This window comes from Thalassophryne amazonica, chromosome 19 (assembly GCF_902500255.1).
Source record: "Thalassophryne amazonica chromosome 19, fThaAma1.1, whole genome shotgun sequence".
Lineage (NCBI taxonomy): Eukaryota > Metazoa > Chordata > Actinopteri > Batrachoidiformes > Batrachoididae > Thalassophryne > Thalassophryne amazonica.
Window position 1 is genome coordinate 27965516 of NC_047121.1, and position 25371 is coordinate 27990886.

The following is a 25371-nucleotide window of genomic DNA, read 5'->3' on the forward strand; positions in this document are numbered from 1 at the left end:
CGGGTGGGCAACTTGTTCCAGAAAGGGCCAAGAGTGTGATATTAATCAGTGAAATCACCTGGTGGAGTCAGTGGCTGCAAAGAAAACCTGCACCCTCTTGGCCCTTTCTGGAACAAGTTGCCCACCCCTGCCTTACGAGGTGTGTTTAAATTGTGCCCTAAACTGGAACTCTGCCAAAACCGACCTCTTGTCACAGGCCGCGAGACGGTGCCAGATTCAAATTTGCGAAACTGCGAATAATGAAATGATGTTTCTGCTTCCAGATTATGACCTCAACAGTACTCACTGCCCCAGATGGATTCAGAAGTTTAGAAATCCTTTTCTCACCAATGTTGTCAGTATGTTTTGCAACAATAAGTTTGCAACGATCTTGACAGAGCTCTTTGCTTTTACCCATCATGAGATGTTTCTTGTGTAACCTTAGTAATGAGACACCTTTATAGGCCATCAGCTGGGCCTGAACCAGCTGATATTAATTTGCACTGACAAGGGGCAGGATTGGTTTCTAATTACTGATAGACTTCAGCTGGTGTCTTGGCTTTCCATGCTGTTTTAGACCTCCCTTCAGGTGTTCAATGTGTTAGTTCACATTATTACACATAACTTATATAATTTATGGATATCTATGGTTTGATTTCTTTGTATGTTGTTACAGACATCTGGTGAAAATTTCATGTCAACAGCACCTTTTAGAAATAGATTTTCTGAGAAAAATGGTGGCTTGTTCAGTACTTAATTTACTCACTGTGTGTCTATCTCGTGAATTTTATTTGTGGGAGACTGGACAAAAATGGTGCTCTTAACTGTAACGGTTACGTACCCCGGTCCTAGACCCTGTAAGAACTGTCCACTTTACTGAGCAGAGCATTGATCACTGCAGTTTATTATCCCCCGTCAGCAGTATGGTGTGATTGGATATGATTGTTTTTATGTTGTTGCTGTGGTACGCTAATGTTATTGTGACCAGTCTCGCTCTGGCCTTTAAACATTCACAAGTTTGAAGACTCCGAAGTAGCAGCATAATAGCTTTACTGAAGCAGTTCAAAACTTTAAATACAAGCCATTGACTGGTTTAGAGTACATCTAGGTCGATCCAGGCGATTGTGTGTCAATGTTGTTGCATTATATACTTTAAAATTGATTTCCAGTTCATGGTGGTGAATTGTCACACCTGTATGTAGGGTTAAAACAAAATGGTGTTGTATCAGCAACAACATGTGTCTGCTGTCAGAGACACATCCATGTTCTGCCCACTCACCAGCATTCTCTTGTCCCTCAGGTTTTTCAGTAGAGAACCAGACAAAGAACTGCTGAGCCTCCACCGGCTGAAACACCTAGTACAATTGGAACTTCTGGTGGAACAGTCATTCATCCCAAGGGACTACCTGAATGGTCACCCCTGGCCCAGCCCAAACGTACAGGGCTTGATCAGCCAGCTGCAAGAAATGTCAGAGAACCGAATCACAATTGTCACAACAATGCGCCAGAGAAACCCTCTGCGAGAATGTGACTGCGTGTGGGAGGGTGACTGACAAAGATACCTGTGAAAACTGGCAAAGAGCACATGAATGAAGGGTGGAAGCATCAGCAGACATCCAAACCAAAGTGTGACCTCCACTGCCCGGGAAGATAGGATGAAGGTAGTAAGACTCTAGGCATACAGCTGACATAATACAGCTGTATAATACAGCTGCAGATAAGATTGTTCAGTTTCAAGTACAGAGAAGTCTGTCACGTTCTAGTGTATTCATATATTAGAGGTCATTTGGAGATGAAATCTCAACCAGCATTTCAATCAAAATGACAGACACTGACTTCCAATATGAAACCTGTCAAAAATCTTAGTTGGGTCTCTCATTTTCACCTGAGGCCATCAAAATATGGCCATCGGGTATTGCAAAGGCTTTGCATCTGTCTCTGTCCGTCTGTCTGTGCTCAGCATAAGTCCAGTCCTATTATTGCCAGGGTCTTCAAATTCACAGGGAACATATTTATTAAAACATTTAATTTCCCTTATAATGACAACAAATACTAAACAAAAAGGGAAGAGTATCAAAACCTTTTTTCCATCAATGTCAAAAAGGAGAAGAAAGGGGAGAAAAAGTAGAAAAATACCTAATTAAAGTCTGACCTTATGGGCTTGACATACTCAGTCCACTTTGACCAGGTTTTATAGAACTTGTCCATTTGAAATCTGAGCTTGGCTGAAAGTCTTTCCATGATATAAATTTCTTTAATAATGTTGATCCATTCATCCGTTGTTAGAGGGTCCAGTTTAAGCCACTTCCTGGTTATGGCTTCATTACTTGCTATCAAAAGCATCCAGAGCAATTGCTTATCTTCTTTACCCCAATTTGTTACATTAATATTTCCCGAATACATTTTTTCACAATTATAAGGTATCTTACATTCAAATGCATTATTAATATGCTCACATACAGTAGTGTTCAGAATAATAGTAGTGCTATGTGTGTTGGGAAGGTGTAGTGACACGGACCCACAACAGGGGACGTAAATGAACGGACAATGGATAAGCCAAAATATAACAATGTTGCGAATTGTGCACAACGGAATACAGACAAATGCAGTTTGAGAATGACAGTCAATTATACGAAAAGTGACGTGTGGGCAGGCTCGAGGATAGAAGACGTCTGTCCAGAGAAGAGCCGGGTCCCCACACGACTTCCACCGCCAACGGATCTGAAGAACACCGGAGCCGCCAAGTCCTGGGTCCCCAGGTGGCCACCGTCTCCAGCTGTCAGACCTGGCTGGCAGGAAGCAGAGACAGTTAATGGTGGGTGTGTGGATACACACCCAGTAAATCCTCAGACACTGATACAGTTCCTCCGGGAGGGAGCACCTCCACCTCCGAAGTAGGAACACAGTAGCAGCTCCTGTTAACCACTTATCTGGATGGAGTGAGAGGCGACGACGTCGGTTCTCTCACTGACCGCCAACCCAGCTGAAGTGCACCACAGGACAATGGCTGCAAACAGACGTAAGTCACAGTTCAAGTACTGCAGAGAATATTACCTAAGCGGTAGATGATATCTCGGCAGCGAGGTGGAGTTGCTGCCCGGCTTTTATGGTGCTGTGGTGATGATGAGTGACAGCTGGTGCTGTTGATGAGTGACAGCTGTCACTCCCGGTTGCTCTGGCGCCCTCTCGTGCCTGAAGCCCGCACTTCAGGCAGGGCGCCCTCTGGTGGCAGGCCAGCAGTACCTCTTCAGTGGCCCACACAAGAATGTGACTAAAAAGATTAATCCAGGATTTGAGTATATTTCTTATTGTTACATGGGAAACAAGGTACCAGTAGATTCAGATTCTCACAAATCCAACAAGACCAAGCATTCATGATATGCACACTGTTAAGGCTATGAAATTGGGCTATTATTAAAAAAAGTAGAAAAGGGGGTGTTCACAATAATAGTAGCATCTGCTGTTGATGCTACAAACTCAAAACTATTATGTTCAAACTGCTTTTTTAGCAATCCTGTGAATCACTAAACTAGTATTTAGTTGTATAACCACAGTTTTTCATGATTTCTTCACATCTGCGAGGCATTAATTTTGTTGGTTTGGAACCAAGATTTTGCTGGTTTACTAGTGTGCTTGGGGTCATTGTCTTGTTGAAACACCCATTTCAAGGGCATGTCCTCTTCAGCATAAGGCAACATGACCTCTTCAAGTATTCTGATATATCCAAACTGATCCATGATACCTGATATGCGATATATAGGCCCAACACCATAGTAGGAGAAACATGCCCATATCATGATGCGTGCACCACCATGCTTCACTATCTTCACTGTGAACTGTGGCTTGAATTCAGAGTTTGGGGGTCGTCTCACAAACTGTCTGTGGCCCTTGGACCCAAAAAGAACAATTTTACTCTCATCAGTCCACAAAATATTCCTCCATTTCTCTTTAGGTCAGTTGATGTGTTCTTTGGCAAATTCAGGGCTGTGAAAACTCCGCGGGATTCCGCGGATTTCATCATGGAGAGGGGGGGTGGGGTGTTGGTGATGTACTCTTTAATCGTGAACATCACTGAGTTTTTAAATGCTTATCGCAAAGTGTTCTCTTTTTTACGACATTGTGTAAGTTTTATAAGTCCGCGGACACTGATCTGTGTGTTACAGATACAAAACAGTTTCCTTGGATGCGCAGAGTTTCGCGGAGGAAAATGCCAAAGTGTAGCTGTTACGACAGTTGTCGTAAAGCAGGACTGGTTGGTTGCTGCAGCGACGCTGTGTGGCTCCTGTGCGGCACTTAAGCTAAATGTAGCATGTGGACATCCCAAACTTTTAGAGCTTTCAAGTTTTTAAAAGAAGATTTATGCAACATGTCTGTGTCACGGAGCGATGTCGCACAGAGAGAAGATGGCGAGAAAGACTGAAAAAGTCTTATAAGGACAAGAATCCGTGGAATCGTCACTGGCTTCATCAACACACCTGAAAGATAAAAGAAATGGGAAAAGTGAAGTGTACCATCAGGAAGCACGGTAAGAATTTTTCTCTCCCTGGAAAATAAACATTCTGCTGTTCAAACAGGATTTAGACAAGATTATGTGACTTTTTTCACTAATCTAGACTTTCTTTCATTGTAAAAAGACATTGTGGCTTTGAATGGATTTACGCTGCATGGATTTACACAAGAATATGTGACTTTTTACTATAAGGTATGTTATTAATATTTTACCATGATTTTCCCAATATTCTCCAAGCTTTAGCTGTTGTTTTTGAAATGCTGTAACAGTCTTTTCAGTCTTCATAAATTTCATGTAGTTTAATTGTTCTGAGTTAATGCATAATTTGGTTTACAATTAAAAGGAAAATCATTCCAGGTCCTACTTCCATGTCATATTCTGTTATTTCAACATCATCATTGACAGGTCAAATAAAATGTTGAATGTAGGATCATTTAAATATGCACTAACTTTGAGATTTGTTCTTCCAGGAGATGCTGAAAAAGTATCATTAGATAAAAATTTAATTCTGGGGCCCCACAAGGCCCTAGACCCCAGCTCCTGGGGAGTTTTAACCCCCCCCCCCCCCTGCAAATTTTCCTCGGATTTCACAATATTTATTTCACAGTCCTGCAAATTGTAACCTCTTCTGCACGTCTTTTATTTAACAGAGGGACTTTGCGGGGGATTATTGCAAATAAATTAGCTTCACACAGGCGTCTTCTGTCACAGCACTTACAGGTAACTCCAGACTGTCTTTGATCATCCTGGAGCTGATCAATGGGTGAGCCTTTGCCATTCTGGTTATTCTATCCATTTTGATGTTTGTTTTCCGTCTTCTTCCATGCGTCTCTGGTTTTTTTTGTCCATTTTAAAGCATTGGAAATCATTGTAGATGAACAGCCTATTTTTTTTTGCACCTGCGTGTGTTTTCCCCTCTCCAATCGCTTTTTAATCAAACTACGCTGTTCTTCTGAACAATGTCTTGAACGTCCCATTTTCCTCAGGCTTTCAAAGAGAAAAGCATGTTCAACAGGTGCTGGCTTCATCCTGACATAGGGGACACCTGATTCACACCTGTTTGTTCCACAAAATTGACAAACTCACTGACTGAATGCCACACTACTAATATTGTGAACACCCCCTTTTCTACGTTTCTTTTTACTAATAGCCCAATTTCATAGCCTTAAAAGTGTGCATATCATGAATGCTTGGTCTTGTTGGATTTGTGAGACTCTACTGAATCTACTGGTACCTTGTTTCCCATGTAACAATAAGAAATATACTCAAAATCTGGATTAATCTTTTTAGTCACATAGCATTACTATTATTCTGAACACTACTGTATGTTAAGAGATACAAGTTTGAAAGATCTAACAGACATCTAATTAAATTGGAGGTTAACAGGGCAAAAAAACATGATACTCTTCCATTTTCTGCACAGAACAGCAGAGTAAGAACAACCAAAAACACACACACAAATAGTGAAACAAGTAATAACTGGAATAACAAAAAGTGACTTCCTATGTAGGGGGTCTCTTCATTTGACCCTGATATGCCCCAGAAGGGGGCGCTAAGGAAAGCCCCTTCAAACTGTTTTCAGTGAAGGTGGTCCTTATTGAAAGCACAGTATTGTTGGAGCTTTTCCCTGAACCCGTATATTTATGATTGGCAATCAGGTAAATCCAGATTTATTGATGCCTGTAGACAGTACTTGAAACAAAAACTGTTTTTTAGTATCCTGAGCGTCAGTGCACAGACAAACATATGTGAGGGAGATTCTCGTTTGTCTAATGCTAAAATAAAAACAGACTGCAGACACACACATTCAGATTTAAGGGCCCCTTCACACACAGTGCGAAGTTTGGTCGAATACAGTGAAACGGTTCGAATTATGTGCACCACAAAACATCACGCCGACGGGAAGGTGTGTGCGATGCTGCGCAATGTGGTACATAAAAAAAGAAAAAAAAAAAAACATTTCACCCATGGGATTCCAACCTGCACCTTCTAAAAGCTCTGATTGCCAGTTGGGAACTTTACCAGTGAGCTACCATCACTGTACTGTGACAGTTGTTGGAAACTGGCTCATATCAGGAAGCACATGGACATTTAAAAAAAATACATCAAAATGATGCACCATATAAAAACATTGCATTGTATTAAATCCCTCTCAAAGTGGACAATACAAATATCATCCGTCTGTTCCTCTGTAGATGAGCCATGATCACTGACAGACAGTCATGAAATGACATGAATGAGAAGCAGTTCACTCGTCATTCATTCATGTCCACATCTGCTGGCGCGTGTCATGTGGATGGCGCGTCGCAGGACACCGCATCTTGTGGAACAGAGCTCATATGGGTGGCGTGACAGATCGCCTGCTGCGTGTTATGATCCGACAGTCCGTTTCAACCTGGGGATAGCCTGTCCATGTGCGTGCCCACTCGCTGCAGCCCTTTGCCACAGTGATAGATGTTTTTATTTATCTCCACTTGATCACATCAAACAGACACGCGCGTCACAGTGGTCAGTTGCTAGTCCATGTCTGTCCAAACACAGTACGTGTTCAGCTGGGATGTCCAGAATGACAGGTCTCCACAGCTGCTTCAGTGGGCGGCCACACCCCCTGTCAGTTTTTAGCGCACACACCAAAGCCACACTCATGGGGCACTTGGATAAATTTCACTGCCAGTATGACAGTGATTGTCTGCAGACTGTTGTCATGCTAAGAATGCGAATGGCCACACATTTTCTAAGTGCCATGCGAGCTGTGTTAAATGGTTGTGTGTCACCTGTAATTTGGCTGACACCTGCCGTGAAAGGGTTCGATGGGCTCGCACAGCACACACTCTGTCAGCCGCTGATTCGTGCAAATAGGTGTAGCAACAGGTGTACAAAGCGTTGGAATCAGCTACAAAATTACATTGTTTGCATACAGTTCCTGCTTCATGCGCACTTAATGCACGACCGAATTCGCACTATGTGTGAAGGGACCCTAATCCAGGCTGACTTAATAGTTATGTTTTTGTTGATATTTGGAGAATGTTGCGTGCTGCAGTTTGGAGAGTTTGCATGTGTATTGTTCACACATGAATTCAGATTGCACTGACTTTTTTTCCTGCAGTACTGAATAATTTTTATGTTATGACCCGTTTACACCGGACTGGGACCTGTGTAAGACCTGAAAGATCATAACATTTTGTCAACTCTCAAGTCTTGGCTGGTCTCCATTGTGATCCGTTATTTGCGTTTACACCAAGCTTTATTGCAGCTGGATTGTACGAGTGAAAAATATGTTAATATCCGCGACTGTTGATGCAACCCCATGCAGAATCAGTTGAGAGTCTATTACAACCCACAGGATCAAGTTGAGAGAGTTGGTCTTCCGGTGTTCCTGCTTCCGGTTTCTTGTCCACCACTGTTACATGGCTGGATTCTTTAAAAAAAAAAAAAAAAAATTGAAAAGCTGATATAGTTGTTCTGTAACGCAATGCTAAAATATGCTCAGCCGTATAAGCATGTAATCAATGAAAGTGTGTAGAGAGAGTGTGACCTTTTGACCTCTTAAAATATGTCAAGATTAGCCATCTTTGAAGTTGTCCAAGGTTTGTGTCCCAGGAATGGTCCCTGTGAATTTGAAGACCCCGGCAGTAAGAGGACTGGACTTGTGCTACGGACAGACGGATGCAAAGTCTTTGCAATGCCTGATGGCGATATTTTGGCCTTGGGTAAAAATCAAATACAGGAATTTGACTGCATACTTGGGGGGGGGGGGGGGGGGTGAATTCCCAAGGTCACTATTGTTGTAAAATTAGTTTTTTTAAAACACCACACAAAGATGATTTGCTTTATTTCTTTGTACCTGGGAACTGGTTTTTGTTTGCCGACAGTAATTAAAGCACTTGATGAAAGTATCAGAGGTTATGAATGTTGGGATTCTTGTATTAAGAAGCATCCTGTTCAGACAGCTCAGAAAGAAAGAAATGCTGATCGGAGTGAATCCACTATGCACACTATTTAAATAAACTAAACATGTTTATTGAAGAATTTTCTCAACTCTACAGATATTTTTGAAACATAGAAAAAGTTGCACACCCAAAATCTACATCTTTTCAGCACATACAACTACAGTGTTAAGGCTCGCTGGACCATTTGTTCTCTTACTGAAATGTGGCTTTTTTTTTAATGCATAAACATATTTACATTTGAAGTACAGCTTAGTTTTCAGTTTGTTGCAATGTTGCACTGATTGTAACTTGGGTGCTTGACATTTAATATGTAGCGTGTTGTTGTTGTTAAAGTCCAGCGCACAAAATGTGGCAGCCTCAGTATTTACACCAATTATCAAAAGCTTTTTCAGGGGGTGGGGGTACTATTCTGCTGGAACGTCACTAAAAAGTTTTTAATTATCAGTAAATTTCAGAGCCAGAAAGATTCAAAGTTAGGCACAAACTGCAACAAGTCAGGTATTAAAGCATAGAGTTGAAGGTGTTCATTTATGATCCTCATTCTTTATTAAAAAAAAGTCATTTTTCTAAAACTGGCATTCTGATATTTCTAAAACAAAGCAGGCTGTGGATGGGCAAACTGGTGAGTATTAGTAAAGGTCTATTTAAAAAAAAAAAAAAAACTAGAAAATACAGTTCCTGGCAAAAAAAAAAGTAAATGAATTGTATATTGATATTTAATTTGGCGTCGACTGATTTATCGACCTGGGGTTGACTGTTAGTACTGATTATCAGTACCAGTAATTGGTTTGTCAATAACCTGAACAGTCTGGCTCCAGTAAACAATGTAATTATTAATTCTGTTAATAATTGGATAGCTTTTAATTTACAATGAAACTATTTTAATTGAAGGCATATTTTTCAGATCAAGTAGCGGAAACTGATATAATTATCAAACGCCATCTAATGTGTTGCTCCACAGGCTTTTATGACCATTTGAATTATTTGGTTTCACGAATAATAAAGAATTTTCTGCATCAAGTCAGTTCCATTTTTCCTCAAACAGAGCTTGACAGATCCGCTTTGCAGGATGGACAACATTTTTTACATTGATTCGAATGAGAGCCAAACTGTTGGGTGTGTCACTGAGTTGACTTTAAGAATGTGCTACAATGAATTATTCAGATGAACAGCTTCACCAAACCAATTTCTGTCAATATGAGCCTCCACCCACCAACACTCCATCACATGGATCATCGGCAACGTTTGTATCCTAGAAGAAGTTGAGGAACCATCAAAGACCAAATAGTCGAACGAAGCAGAGAACTAAAACTGATGCAACATGTCAGCGAAATGTTCATTGAGCCAAGACTCGAGTACAACACTGAGGGATTATATTGTCCATTCACATTTTGGAGATGCCAGACCGTCCCACTAGAACACAGCTGCAGTTTAGAATTCCAACAGGTGTGTCAGCGGTTCCTCGGAGGTCAGGACAGTTTCTTGTTTCTGGCCGTAGACACCCTGCTCCACCTTCACGCCTGCCTTGGTGCACTTCGGGGAGCCTGACACTCGTTCCCTGCAGGCGGACACAATTTTGCCGTAGAGCTGGGCACCCCACCAGGGTTCACACCTCCCCTTGTACTGCATCTTACCCCGAGGCATTGGCTCTCCAAGGAGGGAGTCCTGAGGGATAAATAATATGCTCCCTGGAAGATCGAGAATTGAAACCACTGGCCTGGTCCCTTTTCGGAAAAGCTTTGCGGTCAGGAGACGAGTCGCTGTTAAGAAGAAGGTTGAAATGAAAAAAAAAATGGACTTCAAACAACATAACGCACTTTTACCTGAACCCACATCCAACCCCCACCATTTTCTATATAATAACAGACAAGTATATGTTCCCGTCTTCTGTCCAAACAGCACCTCGGAATTGAGCCAAACTTGGCACACATATACTTTGACATATGGAGAGCAGCATAAGCGATTAAGCACTAAAAGTAGTTAGTATTTATAGCTGTAAAAGTAGTAGTTGTTAAGGGGAGAAATACTTTTGTGCTCATCAACAAGTGTGCTAAAAGGTTGGTGTCTTACTTTTTTGTTGTCTTTTTCCTTTGAACCTTTACTTAATCTTTTCAAGTAACAGTAGCAAGAGTAGAGAGAGCTGCTCACTCTTCTTGAAGCAGCTTTAGTTGCGTCGTACAGTTCTCTGGAAACCGGGATAAGTGGGAGGTGATAGCTTTCTTGCTGAAGATGAAGTTTTCATTTCAGTCTGTGAATCAAATCCGTCCTGTGCGGGTAATCAGCGAGTTGAGGTCTAAGTCCTTAAAATGAAGTAGTGTCTATGTACAACCTAACAGTTTACGTACGCATCTCTGCCAACAAGTTAAATGTGACAGTTTCTTTAGATATAAGCACTCTACACTTGCCAAATTTTATTTATATATATTTTTTTTAACTTTGCAAAGGTTATATTTTCATTGCTGTTTTTGTCTGTTTATTAGCAGGATTAAAAAAAAAAAAAAACCTAAATCTGAAGGTAGCATCTGGAAATATATATATATTTGATACATTAAAGCTGCCTGGCCTTTCAAAAAAAAAAAAAAAAAGTTCATGCTAAAATCCAAGCCTTTTTTTTTGGTAATGTTGCAAAATTACAGCTCATTTTAATGAACATTTATTTTGAGGGAATGCCATGGTGAATATTTTCTTCTCCTTCCAACATCGTTGTGCAGCCACACTGCAAGAGGGAGCTCATGTGCATACGTTAAGTTTTGAGATGACCTGTGACCTGACCGACTTGCACACTAACATCCATAAGATGTCTTGTAAATCACTTCAGATGTGTTATCATGTTTAAAAAGAAACAGCATTTCTATATTTACATTTTTTTCCCCTCACTAACTTTTACAAAATATGAGAAACATATTAGATTTATACAGAAATAAGCCGTTTTCACGGTTTTCCCCATCTTGACGTGACAGCGGTCCTTCCCAGCATGCTCGTGCAGATTGGGGGAAACCCTGTGTCACAATTTTTTCAATTAAGACAAGCGATGTGCTAAAAACAAACCTATTATGAAGAAACGCAAATAAAAATGATGATTATATTGTGTGAAATATGTATTATTGACAACTTTTGCTATATGCTTAGAAGAACAAGTATATTCTGTTACTGCATGAACTACAACCCCTGGCAAAAATTATGGAATCACCGGCCTCAGAGGATGTTAATTCAGTTGTTTAATTTTGTAGAAAAAAAGCAGATCACAGACATGACACAAAACTAAAATCATTTCAAATGGCAACTTTCTGGCTTTAAGAAACACTATAAGAAATCAAGAAAAAAAGATTGTGGCAGTCAGTAACGGTTACTTTTTTAGACCAAGCAGAGGAAAAAATCACTCAATTCTGAGGAAAAAATTATGGAATCACCCTGTAAATTTTCATCCCCCAAATTAACACCTGCATCAAATCAGATCTGCTCATTGACATTGACCCTATGCCATGACATTGACCCTATGTGTCTTTTTGCAAGGAATGTTTTTGCAGTTTTTGCTCTATGGCAAGATGCATTATCATCTTGAAAAATGATTTCATCATCCCCAAACATCCTTTCAACTGTCCAAAATATCAACATAAACTTGTGCATTTATTGATGATGTAATGACAGCCATCTCCCCAGTGCCTTTACCTGACATGCAGCCCCATATCAATGACTGTGGAAATTTCCATGTTCTCTTCAGGCAGTCATCTTTATAAATCTCATTGGAAAGGCACCAAACAAAAGTTCCAGCATCATCACCTTGCCCAATGCAGATTCGAGATTCATCACTGAATATGACTTTCATCCAGTCATCCACAGTCCACAATTGCTTTTCCTTAGCCCATTGTAAACTTGTTTTTTTTCTGTTTAGGTGTTAATGATGCCTTTCGTTTAGCTTTTCTGTATGTAAATCCCATTTCCTTTAGGCGGTTTCTTACAGTTCGGTCACAGACGTTGACTCCAGTTTCCTCCCATTCGTTCCTCATTTGTTTTGTTGTACATTTTTCGATTTTTGAGACATATTGCTTTAAGTTTTCTGTCTGACGCTTTGATGTCTTCCTTGGTCTACCAGTATGTTTGCCCTTTAACAACCTTCCCATGTTGTTGTATTTGGTCCAGAGTTTAGACACAGCTGACTGTGAACAACCAACATCTTTTGCAACATTGCGTGATGATTTACTCTCTTTTAACGAGTTTGATAATCCTCTCCTTTGTTTCAATTGACATCTCTCATGTTGGAGCCATGATTCATGTCAGTCCACTTGGTGCAACAGCTCTCCAAGGTGTGTTCACTCCTTTTTAGATGCAGACTAACGAGCAGATCTGATATGATGCAGGTGTTAATTTGGGGATGAAAATTACAGGGTGATTCCATAATTTTTTCCTCAGAATTGAGTGATTCCATATTTTTTGTTCCTCTGCTTGGTCTAAAAAAGTAACCGTTACTGACTGCCACAATCTTTTTTTTTTGATTTCTTATAGTGTTTCTTAAAGCCAGAAAGTTGCCATTTGAAATGATTTTAGTTTTGTGTCATGTCTGTGATCTGCTTTTTTTTCTACAAAATTAAACACTGACATGAACATCCTCCGAGGCGGTGATTCCATAATATTGCCAGGGGTTGTAGTTAATAGTATTCAGAAATGCACCTGAGGTATTCAATGTACTTCATGCGTATCCATGTTTGTGTGAAGAAATACATAAAAAAAAATACCACAAGAAAAAGTTCAGAAATGAAGGTAAAACTTAGTTTTAAAGATGAGAATTGAGATAACAACGAACACAGTGAGAAAAGCAAAGGTGGTTTGGTTTTTTTTGGTTTTTTTTTTTTAAATTGAAACTAAGGGACTCTGAACATAAGTGGTGAAAAAAGTGAAGCCAAAGTGTAAAAATAAAAAGGCTTTTCACTGCACTGCCCTGAATCTAGAAAGTCCCATGACTCAGATTTGGAATTCCACTTAGGTACATTGCTAAAAAGATGACCCAGACAGATGTTTTTAAATGGTGTAATGTTTCCATATTCAGAAAGCTACCGTCCAAACAGTATAAAAGACGGACGCACGCCAGTGTAGTTTGGAGCTCTTCTGGTGTAATCTGAATACACTGAATTTGCTCTTTCTTGCTGGTAATAAAGAATTGTCGTCTTGGACTCAGACTTCTGCTACATGATTTTTTGAATACCTATAAGGTGGTCTTTTTGGACAACTGAACACAGCTAAATATTTAAGACATGCGTCTAGTGACCAAGGACTCCACCCCGCATTCACAAGGATTCTCCCACGTGATCTATCACATCACTACCAAAGGTATGTCATGGCATCTGACTGCTTGAATTTCTATCCATCAGGGGACAAAATTATAAATTGTTTCCAAAGAGCATGAATTTTGATCATATAGGCAACATCACATTATGACTCCCTCATTTAAATGCTAATAAATTATACTGATGCCAAAGAGAATTATTTTTATGACTTAACGTGCACCTGGAAAGTTTTCACAGCGCTTCACTTTTTACACATTTTATTATGTTACAGCCTTATCCCAAATGGAGCAAATTCATTTTTTCCCCTCAAAATTCTACTCACAAAACCCCATAATGACAACATGACAAAAGGCATTTTTTTTTTGTTCTTTTTTTTGAAATTTTTGCAAATTTATTTTAAAAAAAAAACTGTATTCACACCCTTTGCTCAGTACTTTGTTGATGCACCTTTTGGCAACAATTACAGCCTCAAGTCTTCTTGAATATGATGCCACAAGCTTGGTGCACCTATCTTTGGGCAGTTTTGCCCATTCCTCTTCTGCAGCACCTCTCAAGCTCCATCAGTTTGAATGGGGAGCGTCGGTGCACAGCCATTTTCAGATCTCTCCAGAGATGTTCAATCAGATTCAGGTCTGGGCTCTGGCTGGGCCACTCAAGGACAGTCACAGAGTTGTCCTGAAGCCATTCCTTTGATATCTTGGCTGTGTGTTTAGGGTCATTGTCCCGCTGAAAGATGAACCGTCACCCCAGTCTGAGGTCAAGAGCGCTCTGGAGCAGGTTTTCATCCAGGATGTCTCTCTACATTGCTGCATTCATCTTTCTCTCTGACTAGTCTCCCAGTTCCTGCTGCTGAAAAACATTCCCACAGCATGATGCAGCCACCACCATGCTTCACTGTAGAGATGGTGCCTTGTTTCCTCCAAACATGATGCCTGGCATTTACACCAAACAGTTCAATCTTTGTTTCATCAGACCAGAGAATTTTGTTTCTCATAGTCTGAGTCCTTCAGGTGCCTTTTGGGCAAACTCGAGGTGGGCGGCTTTTTTACTAAGGAGTGAACTTGCGTACCATACAAACCTGCTTGGTAGATTGCTACAGAGATAGCTGTCCTCCTTGAAGTTTCTCATCTCTCCACAGAGAAATGCTGGAGCTCTGATAGAATGACCATCATGTCCTTGGTCACCTCCCTGACTAAGGTCCTTCTACCCCAATTGCACAGTTTAAACAGGCGGCCAGCTCTGGGAAGAGTCCTGGTGGATCTGAACTTCTCCTTTTATGGTAATCTAAGCCACAGTGCTCACTGGGACCTTCAAAACAGCAGAAATGTTTCTGTACCCTTCCCCAGATTTGTGCCTCAAGACAATCCTATCTTGGAGGTCTACAGATAATTCCTTCGACTTCATGCTTGGTTTGTGCTCCGACAGCATCGTCAAACTGTGAGACCTTAACTGTAGAAGTTCAACTGAATTTACCCCAGGTGGTTTCCAATTCAGTTGTACAAACATCTTGATGATTATGGAAACAGGATGCACCTGAGCTCAATTTTAAGCTTCATGGTAAAGGCTGTGAATATTATGTACGTGGATTTCTAAGTAAATAAATTGCCAAAATCTGCCGAAAAAACAAAACAAAATACAAAAAAAAAAAAAAAAACTTTTCACATTGTCATTATGGGTATTGTGTACAGAATTTTAAGGAAAAAAAATTCTAGAATAAGGCTGTAACAAAAAGAAATGTGGAAAAATTCAGCACTGAATACGTTCTGGGTGCACTGTAAATCTTAAAAAGCCAAAAGGCCATACAGCTTTAATAGATACCAGAACATTAAGAAATGTAAACAAAATAATGATTTAAAGAATTTTAAGTAAATCTTAATTTATGAATCATAGTCTGTGTCCCAATTCGGGGGACCGGATCCTTCATCAAACACATAACGTCATTCGTGGCACAACAAAGCTGTCATTTTAAAGGCTCCTTGGAATCTGCCTTCTTTCCCCTGAAAACGAAGGATAAAACAGGTGCATCTGATCGTATTCTCAAGAATTGTTGCACAATACCCCCACCCCGACAAAATGGTTGGTAAATTTAAATAATAATGGGACAATGTCAGGCTCCATGTGTACAATTCATTAGTGCCAATAAGGAGGCTCACGACAGGGAGAAGATACAACATCTGACCCAGTGGTGTTCAGAGCATAACCTGCTTCTGAACACCAACCAAAACCATGGAGGTCATTGTGGATTTCAGGAGGACCAGGAAGACCATCACCCCCCCACCCCCCGACCACTTCACAAATGGTGAGACTGGGACTCCACATCACCAAAGACCTCTCTTGGTCAGTCAACACCTCCCACCTGATGAAGAAGGCACAGCAAAGGCTCTTCTTCAGGAAGCTGAAGCGGGCTGGTCTCTCCCCTTAGCTCCTGGTGAACTTCTACAGGAGCACTGTGGAGAGCATCCTCTGTCATAGCATGACTGTATGGTATGCCAGCTGCACAGCAGAGAACAGAAAAGACTTGGCTCAGGCTGTGAGGACAGCCCAGATGATTGTTGGAGCTGAGCTATGTATGCTGGACGCCGGCAGAGGAGAGCCACCCGGATCTCCACTGACCAAACACATCCTGGACACCATCCGTTTGCCCCGCTCCCATCAGGGAAGCGATTCCACAACATAAAACCCAGATTAGCTTTTCACCCAGAGCTGTAGCCTCCTCCACCCCCCCCCCCCCACCCCCCCCCACCAGCTTCAGCTACAGACTGAGCCACAGACCACAGACTATTGCTCCTCCTACTGGATTTTAAACAGCCATGGGCAATGCAATTTTTACATCTTAGTTTACACTGTAAATAACATGTCTATTGTCTCTTGCACCTCATTGCGCTTATATTTTATTTATTTTTTTATATTTAATCTTTGCTGCTACTGACTGGTTGTCACCCACGAACTTTCGTTGTTTATTACAATGACAAAGTCTCTCTCTCTTTCAAATCAGTATTATTTGTAAGTAAAGTATAAATAAGTACTGAACAATTATATAAACTATGGATTATGCACACTATGTGAGCTTGTCCAAATGCCATTGTCAAATGTTGCCAGGCAACAGGAGATAGGGAGCAGCAAATCTAAATTGCTCCATGGGCTAAACGGTCTTATTTCAGAATCGTTTTTTCTGGCCTCTGCAGTCCTGGAAGTGCTGATCTTCATAGGACACAGTCTTTGAAGGACACAGACCCTGAACCTGGATACAGCCTCTAGTCGGGACATGAGTGGTACACAACCTCTTACCCATCAGTTCAACGACAGCCTCGGTGGCGCCTTGAAAGAAGCAGATGTACACAACCATTCCCTCCTGGATCTGAGGACAAACAGACACACTAAAGCAACAGTATTTGATTTTAGCTTCAACCTGCAAAGTCTTTGAGTCTGGAGGATTGTATTTTAAATATGGTTCAACAACATAAAAGATTGAATGAAATCTTCCAACTACAAGTTTACTTATAGATTAGTGTCTGTGTTTTAGCAGTTCATATTTGTCCTGTTTCCAAACTTTCTTGCCAACAGGAGATATGTTCATGTCACTTTATGACCTACAAGTTGATCAAAAAGCACCAACCAAAGCCATTACTTCTGATGCAGCCACAGAGGTTAAAAATGAGTACTAGAAAGCCTGTAATAATCCATGAATTAGCAGCATCACTGTTAAAGCTGCAGTGTTCAAAATGTATGGAAAAAGTAGTGGTTACTGTCTGGAAATTTTGGCTCGTACACGTGAAAATCCCACACTGGGAGGCTGACATCACGCTGCTGTAAAGGGGTATCGGGTTGGAGTATCGGAGACATTTTATGATTATGAGTAAATGAATACGGGATCAGGCTGATACTGGTATCAGTATCGGTGCATCTCTACTGTCCATGAAGAGACATTCACGTTTAGTAGGCAGCATTGGGAGTGCGGAGTCTAGTACTCATTATTAACCTCTGTTGGCGCAGCAGTCTTGTCATTTAGTCAGTCCTTCTCTTATTATTGTTTGATCGATCATGTTTTGAAAGTCCACATCTCCTCCAAAGTCCATCGTTATTAAATGAAGGAATCAACACAAACCCACCTCGGCCCACTGAGCATCGGTCCCGTTCATGGCTGGTTTGAGCTTGACCTTTGCATGAGTGCAGTGTTGGACCACTGTGCGGGCCTGGAGCTTCCTCGGTCTCTGCAAGGATCTTGGGCTGTGAACACACGCATGTACAAGATATGTCACAACATGAGCTGAAATAAACTGAAGCAATACTGATAACTACAACTATTATAGAGGCATTTATTCACTACCTAGCTCATTATCGACCTGGCTGATAATCTGTGTTGATAATCATATGACCCCTAATATCACTACATCGACCTGGCCTATAATCAGTCTGGGGCCAACCAAGCTGATTATAGGCCAGGTCGATGTAGATAGATTAGTGGTTGACCAAAAATCTGCACCAGTAAATCAGTCCAAGACAAAATAAAAATGTCAGCATGATTTGTACTGAGGTATAGTCAGTGACATGATGTTATTAAAATTGTTTCACTGTAATAAATTCTCCATATAAACTTACAAGCAAATTTAATAAGTTCTAATCAAATAATGGTTGAGTGCTTTCCCCCCCAATTATTTAACAATTGATTTTTATGAGTTGCACTGATACAAACTGCAGCTCTGGCCTGAAAGCAATCTCTCATAACCTCTTGGCTTTCACTCTCAATTATTCTGTGTGGAGTTGTGGTGGGAGAGATAACTGATGCAAAGTGTTCATTTAAAACATTAGCCTCAGGCTACATGGAACCAGGCACCATCGCCCCACTCCCAACCAGTCATCAAGTGGACTCTGCAATGTCACAAAATAGGTCTACAGTAGAAACATGTACAGGTCAGTATCAACAGTTAGCTTGTGCAGTACCTGTCAACATCACAAGGGGACGTGGCTGCCTGCGACAGTTCGGAGTGAGCCACAGTGAAGACCGGCCAGGGTCTGGTGCTCTGAACCACCACGGGGTCCAGGCCACAGCTGGAGCTTCTCTTAGCCAAAGACTGGACATCCACGTGTGACCTCCTCTTCACTGCCCGCTTACAGCTCCGATGGCTCTGGGGCTGCATTGATGTTTGGATTTCAATTGTGATTCAAGGTGTGGTACATGTTTTGACTTGAAGGTTCATTTCTGAGACACCAATTGTAGCTGTTAGAAGTTGTGGTTCCTGCTGGGATTGATGGTTCGTAAGGAGTTCGTGTGGATGTGAGACAGACTCGATGACTACTGGACCTTCAGTGCACTGATGTGTCCTGACATTTGCAGAGTTCTGCACCTCAGTCAGAGAAACACTTGTTTCTTTCTGGACTGGGGATTTTGTCCTCCCGTCTGTCTCAGATGTGACATCACACTGGGCGCTGGTTTTGCTCTCAGGCTGAATGATAAAGCTGTTTGTCTCCACCTGGAATTTGGAGTTCGATGAGCCATCTATACTGAGAGGCCAGACCTGGGTCAGGGAGGGGTTATTCGGAGTTTTGGGCTGGAGGTTAACTGGAGTTCTTAGATGAATAATTATGGGAATTCTGGGCTCAGCGCTGATGGGGGTTTGTGGCTGGAAGGTCAAAGGAGACAAAGGTTTCACACTGGATTTGAGCATTCAGGACCATATTGTCATTAATTTAATGGTAACATTTCACACACTTTTATTTGCAGGTTTTCATGTTGCTGCTGTCTGCAGGAACTGTGAATGAACTGCTGTCCATAAAGGACCATGTGACCAGTGTTGAAGACATTCATTGCTTCAATGCGGCAAATCTAAAATGTGTTAATTTAGTGGTGCAGATTAGCTAAAATTTCCATAACAATCATTCATTTTGTGATAAAAGTATGAAATATGGCACATATTCTAAATTAACTAATGTTTATTTTCAGATATGGAGCCATCCTGGAGCTGACCTCTAATGAGCTACAAGGGGTCAAAATTTAAAAATGCACCAATCATATTGCAAACTATACCACATTATTCATCTGATTATAAAGATTCCAAAAAGGTATAGTTTGGACTATCTATGACTGAAGTCCATGAAGTTATGGGGTAAAAACAGCAAAAATTGTGACAAAGGTCAAAAGTTAAAGGTGCTCCAATTTTGGTAAACTGTTTTGGTTATCTGCTGCACTAATTTTAAATATTTAGTTTAAATGTATAAGGCTACCAAAATTTCACTAAACTGGCAAAATTTAGTTTTCACTGAAATTCCAGCATTATAATGTAGGTGTATTTTTAAACCGCACTTCAAAATTACAGCTCATTTTAATGAAGAGAACATATTTATCTGGAGGGATTTCTGTGACTATTTTCTTTTTAACGTCGTCTGCAGGAAGACGGTGAGCTTTTGAAAAGACCTTTGACCTCTTGGGCGATGTGCGCGCATGTAGCATGCTTGCTGATGTCCGTGAGATGTCTTGTAAATCACTTCAGGGGCATTAACAGGTTCCAAAAACAGTTTTTATATTTAGCAGTGTTTATTTCTCTCTAACTATTACATAATATATGAAAAACATGTTCGATTTACAAAGAAATGCAGCGGTTTCATCGAGTTTTCAGCCATGTTGGATTAGGAGTCAAAGAGAGACCAGCCAGTAGGTGTCACTGTGCGCTTCCCAACATCCCTCCACAGGTCTGACAAAGCCCCCACATGACCTATGATGTCACTGTCACAGACTGTATAGGTCCCTACCATAGCTGGCGTAAGTAGTTCAAAGCCGTCTGTTCTTTAGAAAATTTACTATTTAGGGGAAATTTTTATTAAGTTTTTTTAAAAACAATGTGAACTTTTCGCATTGGCAATGTCATATTTTGAATCCCCTATTTAAAAGGCTAATACATAAAATGATAGTGGTGCCAAAGAAAATTGTTTTTATGTCTTAAATCTTAAAAAGCTTAGTGGCCCTACAGCTTTAAATGTTGAGGATATCTCATACCCATCAGTGCCTGATAGGATGCTAAAGACTGTATACATGCTGGTGCTACCCTTTCACAATAAAGTACTCTGTTGTAATCTGAGTGAAGCTGCTGCTGGTCTGATATTAAAATGATTTTATTGTGTAGCATATTTAGAAGAAACTGAGTTATTAGTATCTGGCTGAACTGTCAGCCACCCTGGAAGGATGGAAGGATTCAGTTCTGGATTTTGGTTAATTTCTCTATAGAATCTAACAAAAAGCAAAATTAGGTATATTTGTCATTTTAAATTGATTGATGCTAAACAAATACGGTGATGTAAATGAAGGCTGTAGATCATAAAACACATGGCAGAAACACTTCATGCAGATCAGGATCTGTCTGTTAGTGGGGTGGTATTAATGAAAGTGATGTTATAATAAAATGGGCTACAAACAGACAATGTCATTAATCCTGATGCAGAAATCCAGAACAGAAGTATTAGTGCTCAGACTATCCTTCTAATAACATATTAAACTGCATGCTCACAGCTCCAACTACCACAGAAACCAAAGTAATTTGTTCTTTCCAAATCACTTTGGATAAAATTGTAGTTTACTTAGACTTTGTCGTATCGCTGCAGCTGTCTCTTTCTCCGTCACACTTTAATGTGTACACATTCTCAAAACTCTGAAATGATATCTGCAAGTACAAGATTACAATCCTATTGTCAAGAAATACAACAGAGACAGTATAAAACCTATACAGGCCTTGAGGTCCACTGGTGCCGGTGTTTATCCACAGATTTCATCGTGTGATACTCCATGACTCTTCTGGATGGGACACTAGTCTGACACAGGTTACATCCCCAGCCGAGGCTGGTACCCATTTACAGCTGGGTAAACTGAGACAATGCAGATGAGATGTCTTGTCCAAGGACACAGGTAGCATGGCCAGCAAGAAACACCTTTTATGCATCTTTTTTATTTAATTTTATTTTTTTTACAACACAAGTGAGGCTGAAGCTTTAAAGTCACTTTTTGAAGTGTTGAACAAAACAGGTTTCAGACTTTCCTAATCTAACATGTTTTTGAGAGTACTTCATCCTTTGTCTTATTTGGACAGAAGGGGATGTGTTCCCAAGCCATCTGGGAAATATAATCCCTCCAGCGTGTCCTAAATCTTCCCCAGGGCCTCCTCCCAGTTGGATATGCCTGAAAGACACTCCCTAGAGAGATGACCAGGGGGCATCCTCAATAGATGCTTGAAACACCTCAGCTGACTTGGGAATACCTCAAGATCCCCCCAATAAGGGTTAGAGGAGTTGGTTAAGGAAAGGGAAGTGTGGGAAAGCTGCTAGGTCTGCTGCCACAGTGACCCAGACAATGGGCAGAAATGAATGAATGAATGAATGAGAGAGACTTGGAGATTGTAAATTATGCAAAATCTCCCTCTCACCCCCCACAGGGAGGGCAGTATGTGTGTTCCTCAAGCTTGAGTTCTCTATCTGGGAGTTTGAGGGTTCGGCACTGTGTGTGTGTGTGTGTGTATATTATATATATATATATATATATATATATATATATATATATATATATATATATATATATATATATATATATATATATATATATATATATATATAGTCCTCAGTGTGTACTAGCACCTATGACAGGCAAGCTAAAGGCTTCACTCCAGTGTGAAATGGACGATGCAAAGCTTAAACAAGATGTGTGCTGTAGTGGCTGATTAAACACAGTGAGCTGCCTTAACTATGTGACTTCTCACTTCCTCAAAGTTTTTTTGTTGTTTTCCTCAACTCAAAAAGACAAGCTGCAGGACTAAATCGACCAGCAGATGGCGGCATTGAGCTTTGGGCTTTTCCTTTGTAAAAAAAAAACAATGAAATTAATGAAACTACATACAGGAAATGATTTTTTTTGTTTTTTTTACTTTAACACTGAATATTAAGAACTAAAGCAAAAAATATTATATATACATATACACATACACACATACATATACACACCACAAACAGGACCATGATGCCATCCCAACTAAAAGTACAGAAACAAACCATTCTGTCCTCACAGTCCATTGCTGGCGACCCATCTTTGTCATCGCTGCTGTCATTGTGTGTCACATCATTGCTGTCATCATCGTTACCGCCAACATCATCATTCTCACTGGAGTCAACAAGAGATAGAGGTCACACATGGTCCATGAGAACTATTCACTGCTCCAACAGCTTCTACCAAGAGAGGCCAAAATGAACTGAAATGGTCCTGTAGGGTGCGATGTAAGCAGATTGGGGTTACATTAAACACATCACATTGTAAACTAATATGCCGAGATCCACTCCATGCTTTTGGACATTTTTTTTCCCCTCACATTGTTTTTGGAGTGAGAACAAGACTTTCCCTCTTTTGTGGATCATCAGTATTTGTAAATGATTTTATTTGTCAACTAGAGTCAAAATTTACAACTGAAACAGTAAATCACTTTGAATGTGTACATCAAGACACATTGTCCCCATGCTCACTAATTTCTCTGTAGGCCTGTTTTAGTTATATTTTGGCCCCCATCAAACTATACATAATTATCGCTGCAACCATTTCTTATGTAAAACATTATGTAAGGGAGAGCAGAAGAAATGTCTTAGATCCTGAAAGTCTGAGGTCATTAAGTACAACATGCTTTTGTGTTAATTTCTAAACATTTGAAAGACTGATCAAATGTGGTCCACAACTGTGTCCACAAATGACCGTATCCACTGACGCCATACAACACAGGTCTGCAGAGTTTACATGGTGAAATTTATTTTGACACTCCATTCGATTAAAACACCTGGAAACACCAAGTGGCAACTGGATGTCTTTGGTACCAGTATCTCAGAAGATGCTTGGGTACCACTGGAAAGACTGTGTCGAGCATGATATTATTTTGGAGAGACTTGGATGAGGAGGATCATTTGTATCTGGAAGGCGTATCAGCTACGACACTGTTTGCCATCATGCTCAGGTAGATGCCATTTTATACACATATCCATTTAATCTCTGCAGAGGTGGCATACAAGGTGCATTCAAAAGGTATCCAACCGTATTTTGTACCACAGAAACAAATGAATTGTGCAAGTTGTCATTTTGGTGGGGAGGTGCAGGGAACTCGATTTGAGTCGCGACAAGACATGATGCAAAAATGCGAAGGCCCAGCTGAACACCATTCTAAGAGTATTTCAGAAATGCTTCCAACAATGGCAGAACCACTGGGAGAAGTGTGTGCAGTCACAAGGAAAGTACCTCAACGGGGATTAGGATTTCAGACCCCCAGGTGAGTAACTGTATTTTAACGGGCAACAATTGGATACTTTATAAATACACCTGTAGTCCTTCTCATAGCTTGCCACTTGAAGTGCAAGTAAAACAGTGAAGCATCCATAATTCTATTTGTGCATTTTAGTTTTGTTTTTAAATTTTAAATAGACATTATGTAAAATTATGTTTAAATTATGTCCAAATCTGCACTGCTTTCATGTGTAAGCTTCTTTGTCATTGCTGGTGGAGCAGCTGGAGGTGATAAAGTGATGTGCGGTCCATCCCTACCAGCCCCTGCTCCCAATTCTTCAAACTGCCTCTGCTGACTGATTAACCCTATCAAACCATCACCAAATGGTCACCATCACACTAGCACAGAGACAATCTCCATATTCTTCTGAAGTAAGAAAGTCACTTGGATGGGTGGGACAATGTGTTGAGGATTAGAAAGAAGTCTAGTTTCTGTGAAGTGAACTTCTGGAACTCGCCTCCATGAGTGACTGGGATCCTGCATCGATTCCACACTCGCTCTGTTATATACCTTGTTGTTGACGACTCTACTATATCATCCTGCCACTGTGTACACTGAGCTATATTTGGCTGTCTCAATTGCTTTTCTTTTACATGTTCTGTTAATCTTGTGTTGACCACTTCAACGAATCTGGTCTGCTTGGGATTTCTTCCTGTAGAATAACAAAAACTTAGTATTTTTCCTAACCGCTGTCAGAGTGCTGGCTCATGGGCAGGTAAGATCTAACCTTTTACTCAGTTATATTATGGTTTGACACTATATAATTAAATTGAATGACCCATAACTGCATAACACACAGTTTGCTCGAATACACAGTTTTATTTCCCACAGCACAACATTACATCCGTGCGTTACGGAAGATTTTGCTTGTGACACACACACACATACACACTCACCTGACTGAATCGGTGTGCAACTGTGGTGATCCCAGCGGCTGCAGCAGCATTTCTGATCTGAGTTCTGGTTGGTCGTCTGTTTTTTTCTTCTTCATCTTGCTGCACTGGGAACAGTTGTCAATCCATCGCCTTGTATCAGCCTTCATGGTTTTCCAGAAAAATCTGATGTAGAACACATGAAGCTCAGTGAAATGACTAATTGAGCTGCAGCACCATGAATGTCTTAAAACCATGCAAGAAAATGTCAAGACACCTCAGTTTAAATAAGAACTTGATGTGCTGTTTTTTCTTTAATACCTGTGTGAAGAAAACGCTGGCTGTCACTGGGTTGTAAGCAGTTACCTGTCATTTTACTTCCACTCACTCGCCACCTCTGGCATCTCAGCATGGCCCACACAGCCTGATCAGAACAACCATTTCTACTGAATCTAGAAAAACTACCTAACATTCCAAAAAAAA

General features: G+C 40.6%; 3 protein-coding genes across 8 annotated transcripts in view; 1 reads left to right on the forward strand and 2 right to left on the reverse strand.

The window, feature by feature from the left end:
* The window catches only part of LOC117531766, a 48828-nt gene extending 26730 nt beyond the window's left edge, over positions 1 to 22098 (forward strand). The window contains exons 4-6 of one of the 3 annotated variants that reach the window (XM_034194900.1): positions 1280 to 1550; positions 10028 to 10034; positions 22067 to 22092. In XM_034194900.1, the coding sequence (XP_034050791.1) occupies positions 1280 to 1532 (253 nt within the window). In that variant the 3' untranslated portion in view covers positions 1533 to 1550; positions 10028 to 10034; positions 22067 to 22092. Of the gene's footprint in view, positions 1 to 1279; positions 2456 to 10027; positions 10035 to 22066 lie in introns of those variants that run through there. The other 2 variants (XM_034194899.1, XM_034194898.1) reach the window with 2 other exon arrangements.
* Positions 8483 to 18893, reverse strand: LOC117531768 (D-aminoacyl-tRNA deacylase 2-like). Its single transcript, XM_034194901.1, has 4 exons — positions 18663 to 18893; positions 17831 to 17948; positions 17010 to 17079; positions 8483 to 10199 (listed from the first exon to the last, which is right to left on the reverse strand). Exons 1-4 carry the CDS (start codon positions 18857 to 18859, stop codon positions 9871 to 9873), a joined length of 714 nt encoding a protein of 237 aa, XP_034050792.1. The 5' UTR covers positions 18860 to 18893; the 3' UTR covers positions 8483 to 9870.
* LOC117531765 overlaps positions 18859 to 25371 on the reverse strand; it is a 35575-nt gene continuing 29062 nt past the window's right edge. For 2 of the 4 annotated variants that reach the window (XM_034194895.1, XM_034194893.1), the window contains 3 exons: positions 24913 to 25074; positions 22749 to 22857; positions 18859 to 19342 (listed from right to left, as the gene is read on the reverse strand). In XM_034194895.1, coding sequence (XP_034050786.1) covers positions 18884 to 19342; positions 22749 to 22857; positions 24913 to 25074 — 730 coding nt within the window. In that variant the 3' untranslated portion in view covers positions 18859 to 18883. Of the gene's footprint in view, positions 19343 to 22744; positions 22858 to 24908; positions 25075 to 25371 lie in introns of those variants that run through there. The other 2 variants (XM_034194896.1, XM_034194897.1) reach the window with 2 other exon arrangements.

What these genes read in the sequence shown, in the direction of transcription:
- LOC117531768 (XM_034194901.1), bottom strand. Translation starts at nt 18,859, where the DNA reads ATGCAGCCCCAGAGCCATCGGAGCTGTAAGCGGGCAGTGAAGAGGAGG. An exon ending in CCGATGCTCAGTGGGCCGAG is followed by an intron (nt 17,080 to 17,830) that starts GTGGGTTTGTGT and finishes GTTTGTCCTCAG; the next exon opens with ATCCAGGAGGGAATGGTTGT. An exon ending in GGCTGTCGTTGAACTGATGG is followed by an intron (nt 10,200 to 17,009) that starts GTAAGAGGTTGT and finishes TCTTCTTAACAG; the next exon opens with CGACTCGTCTCCTGACCGCA.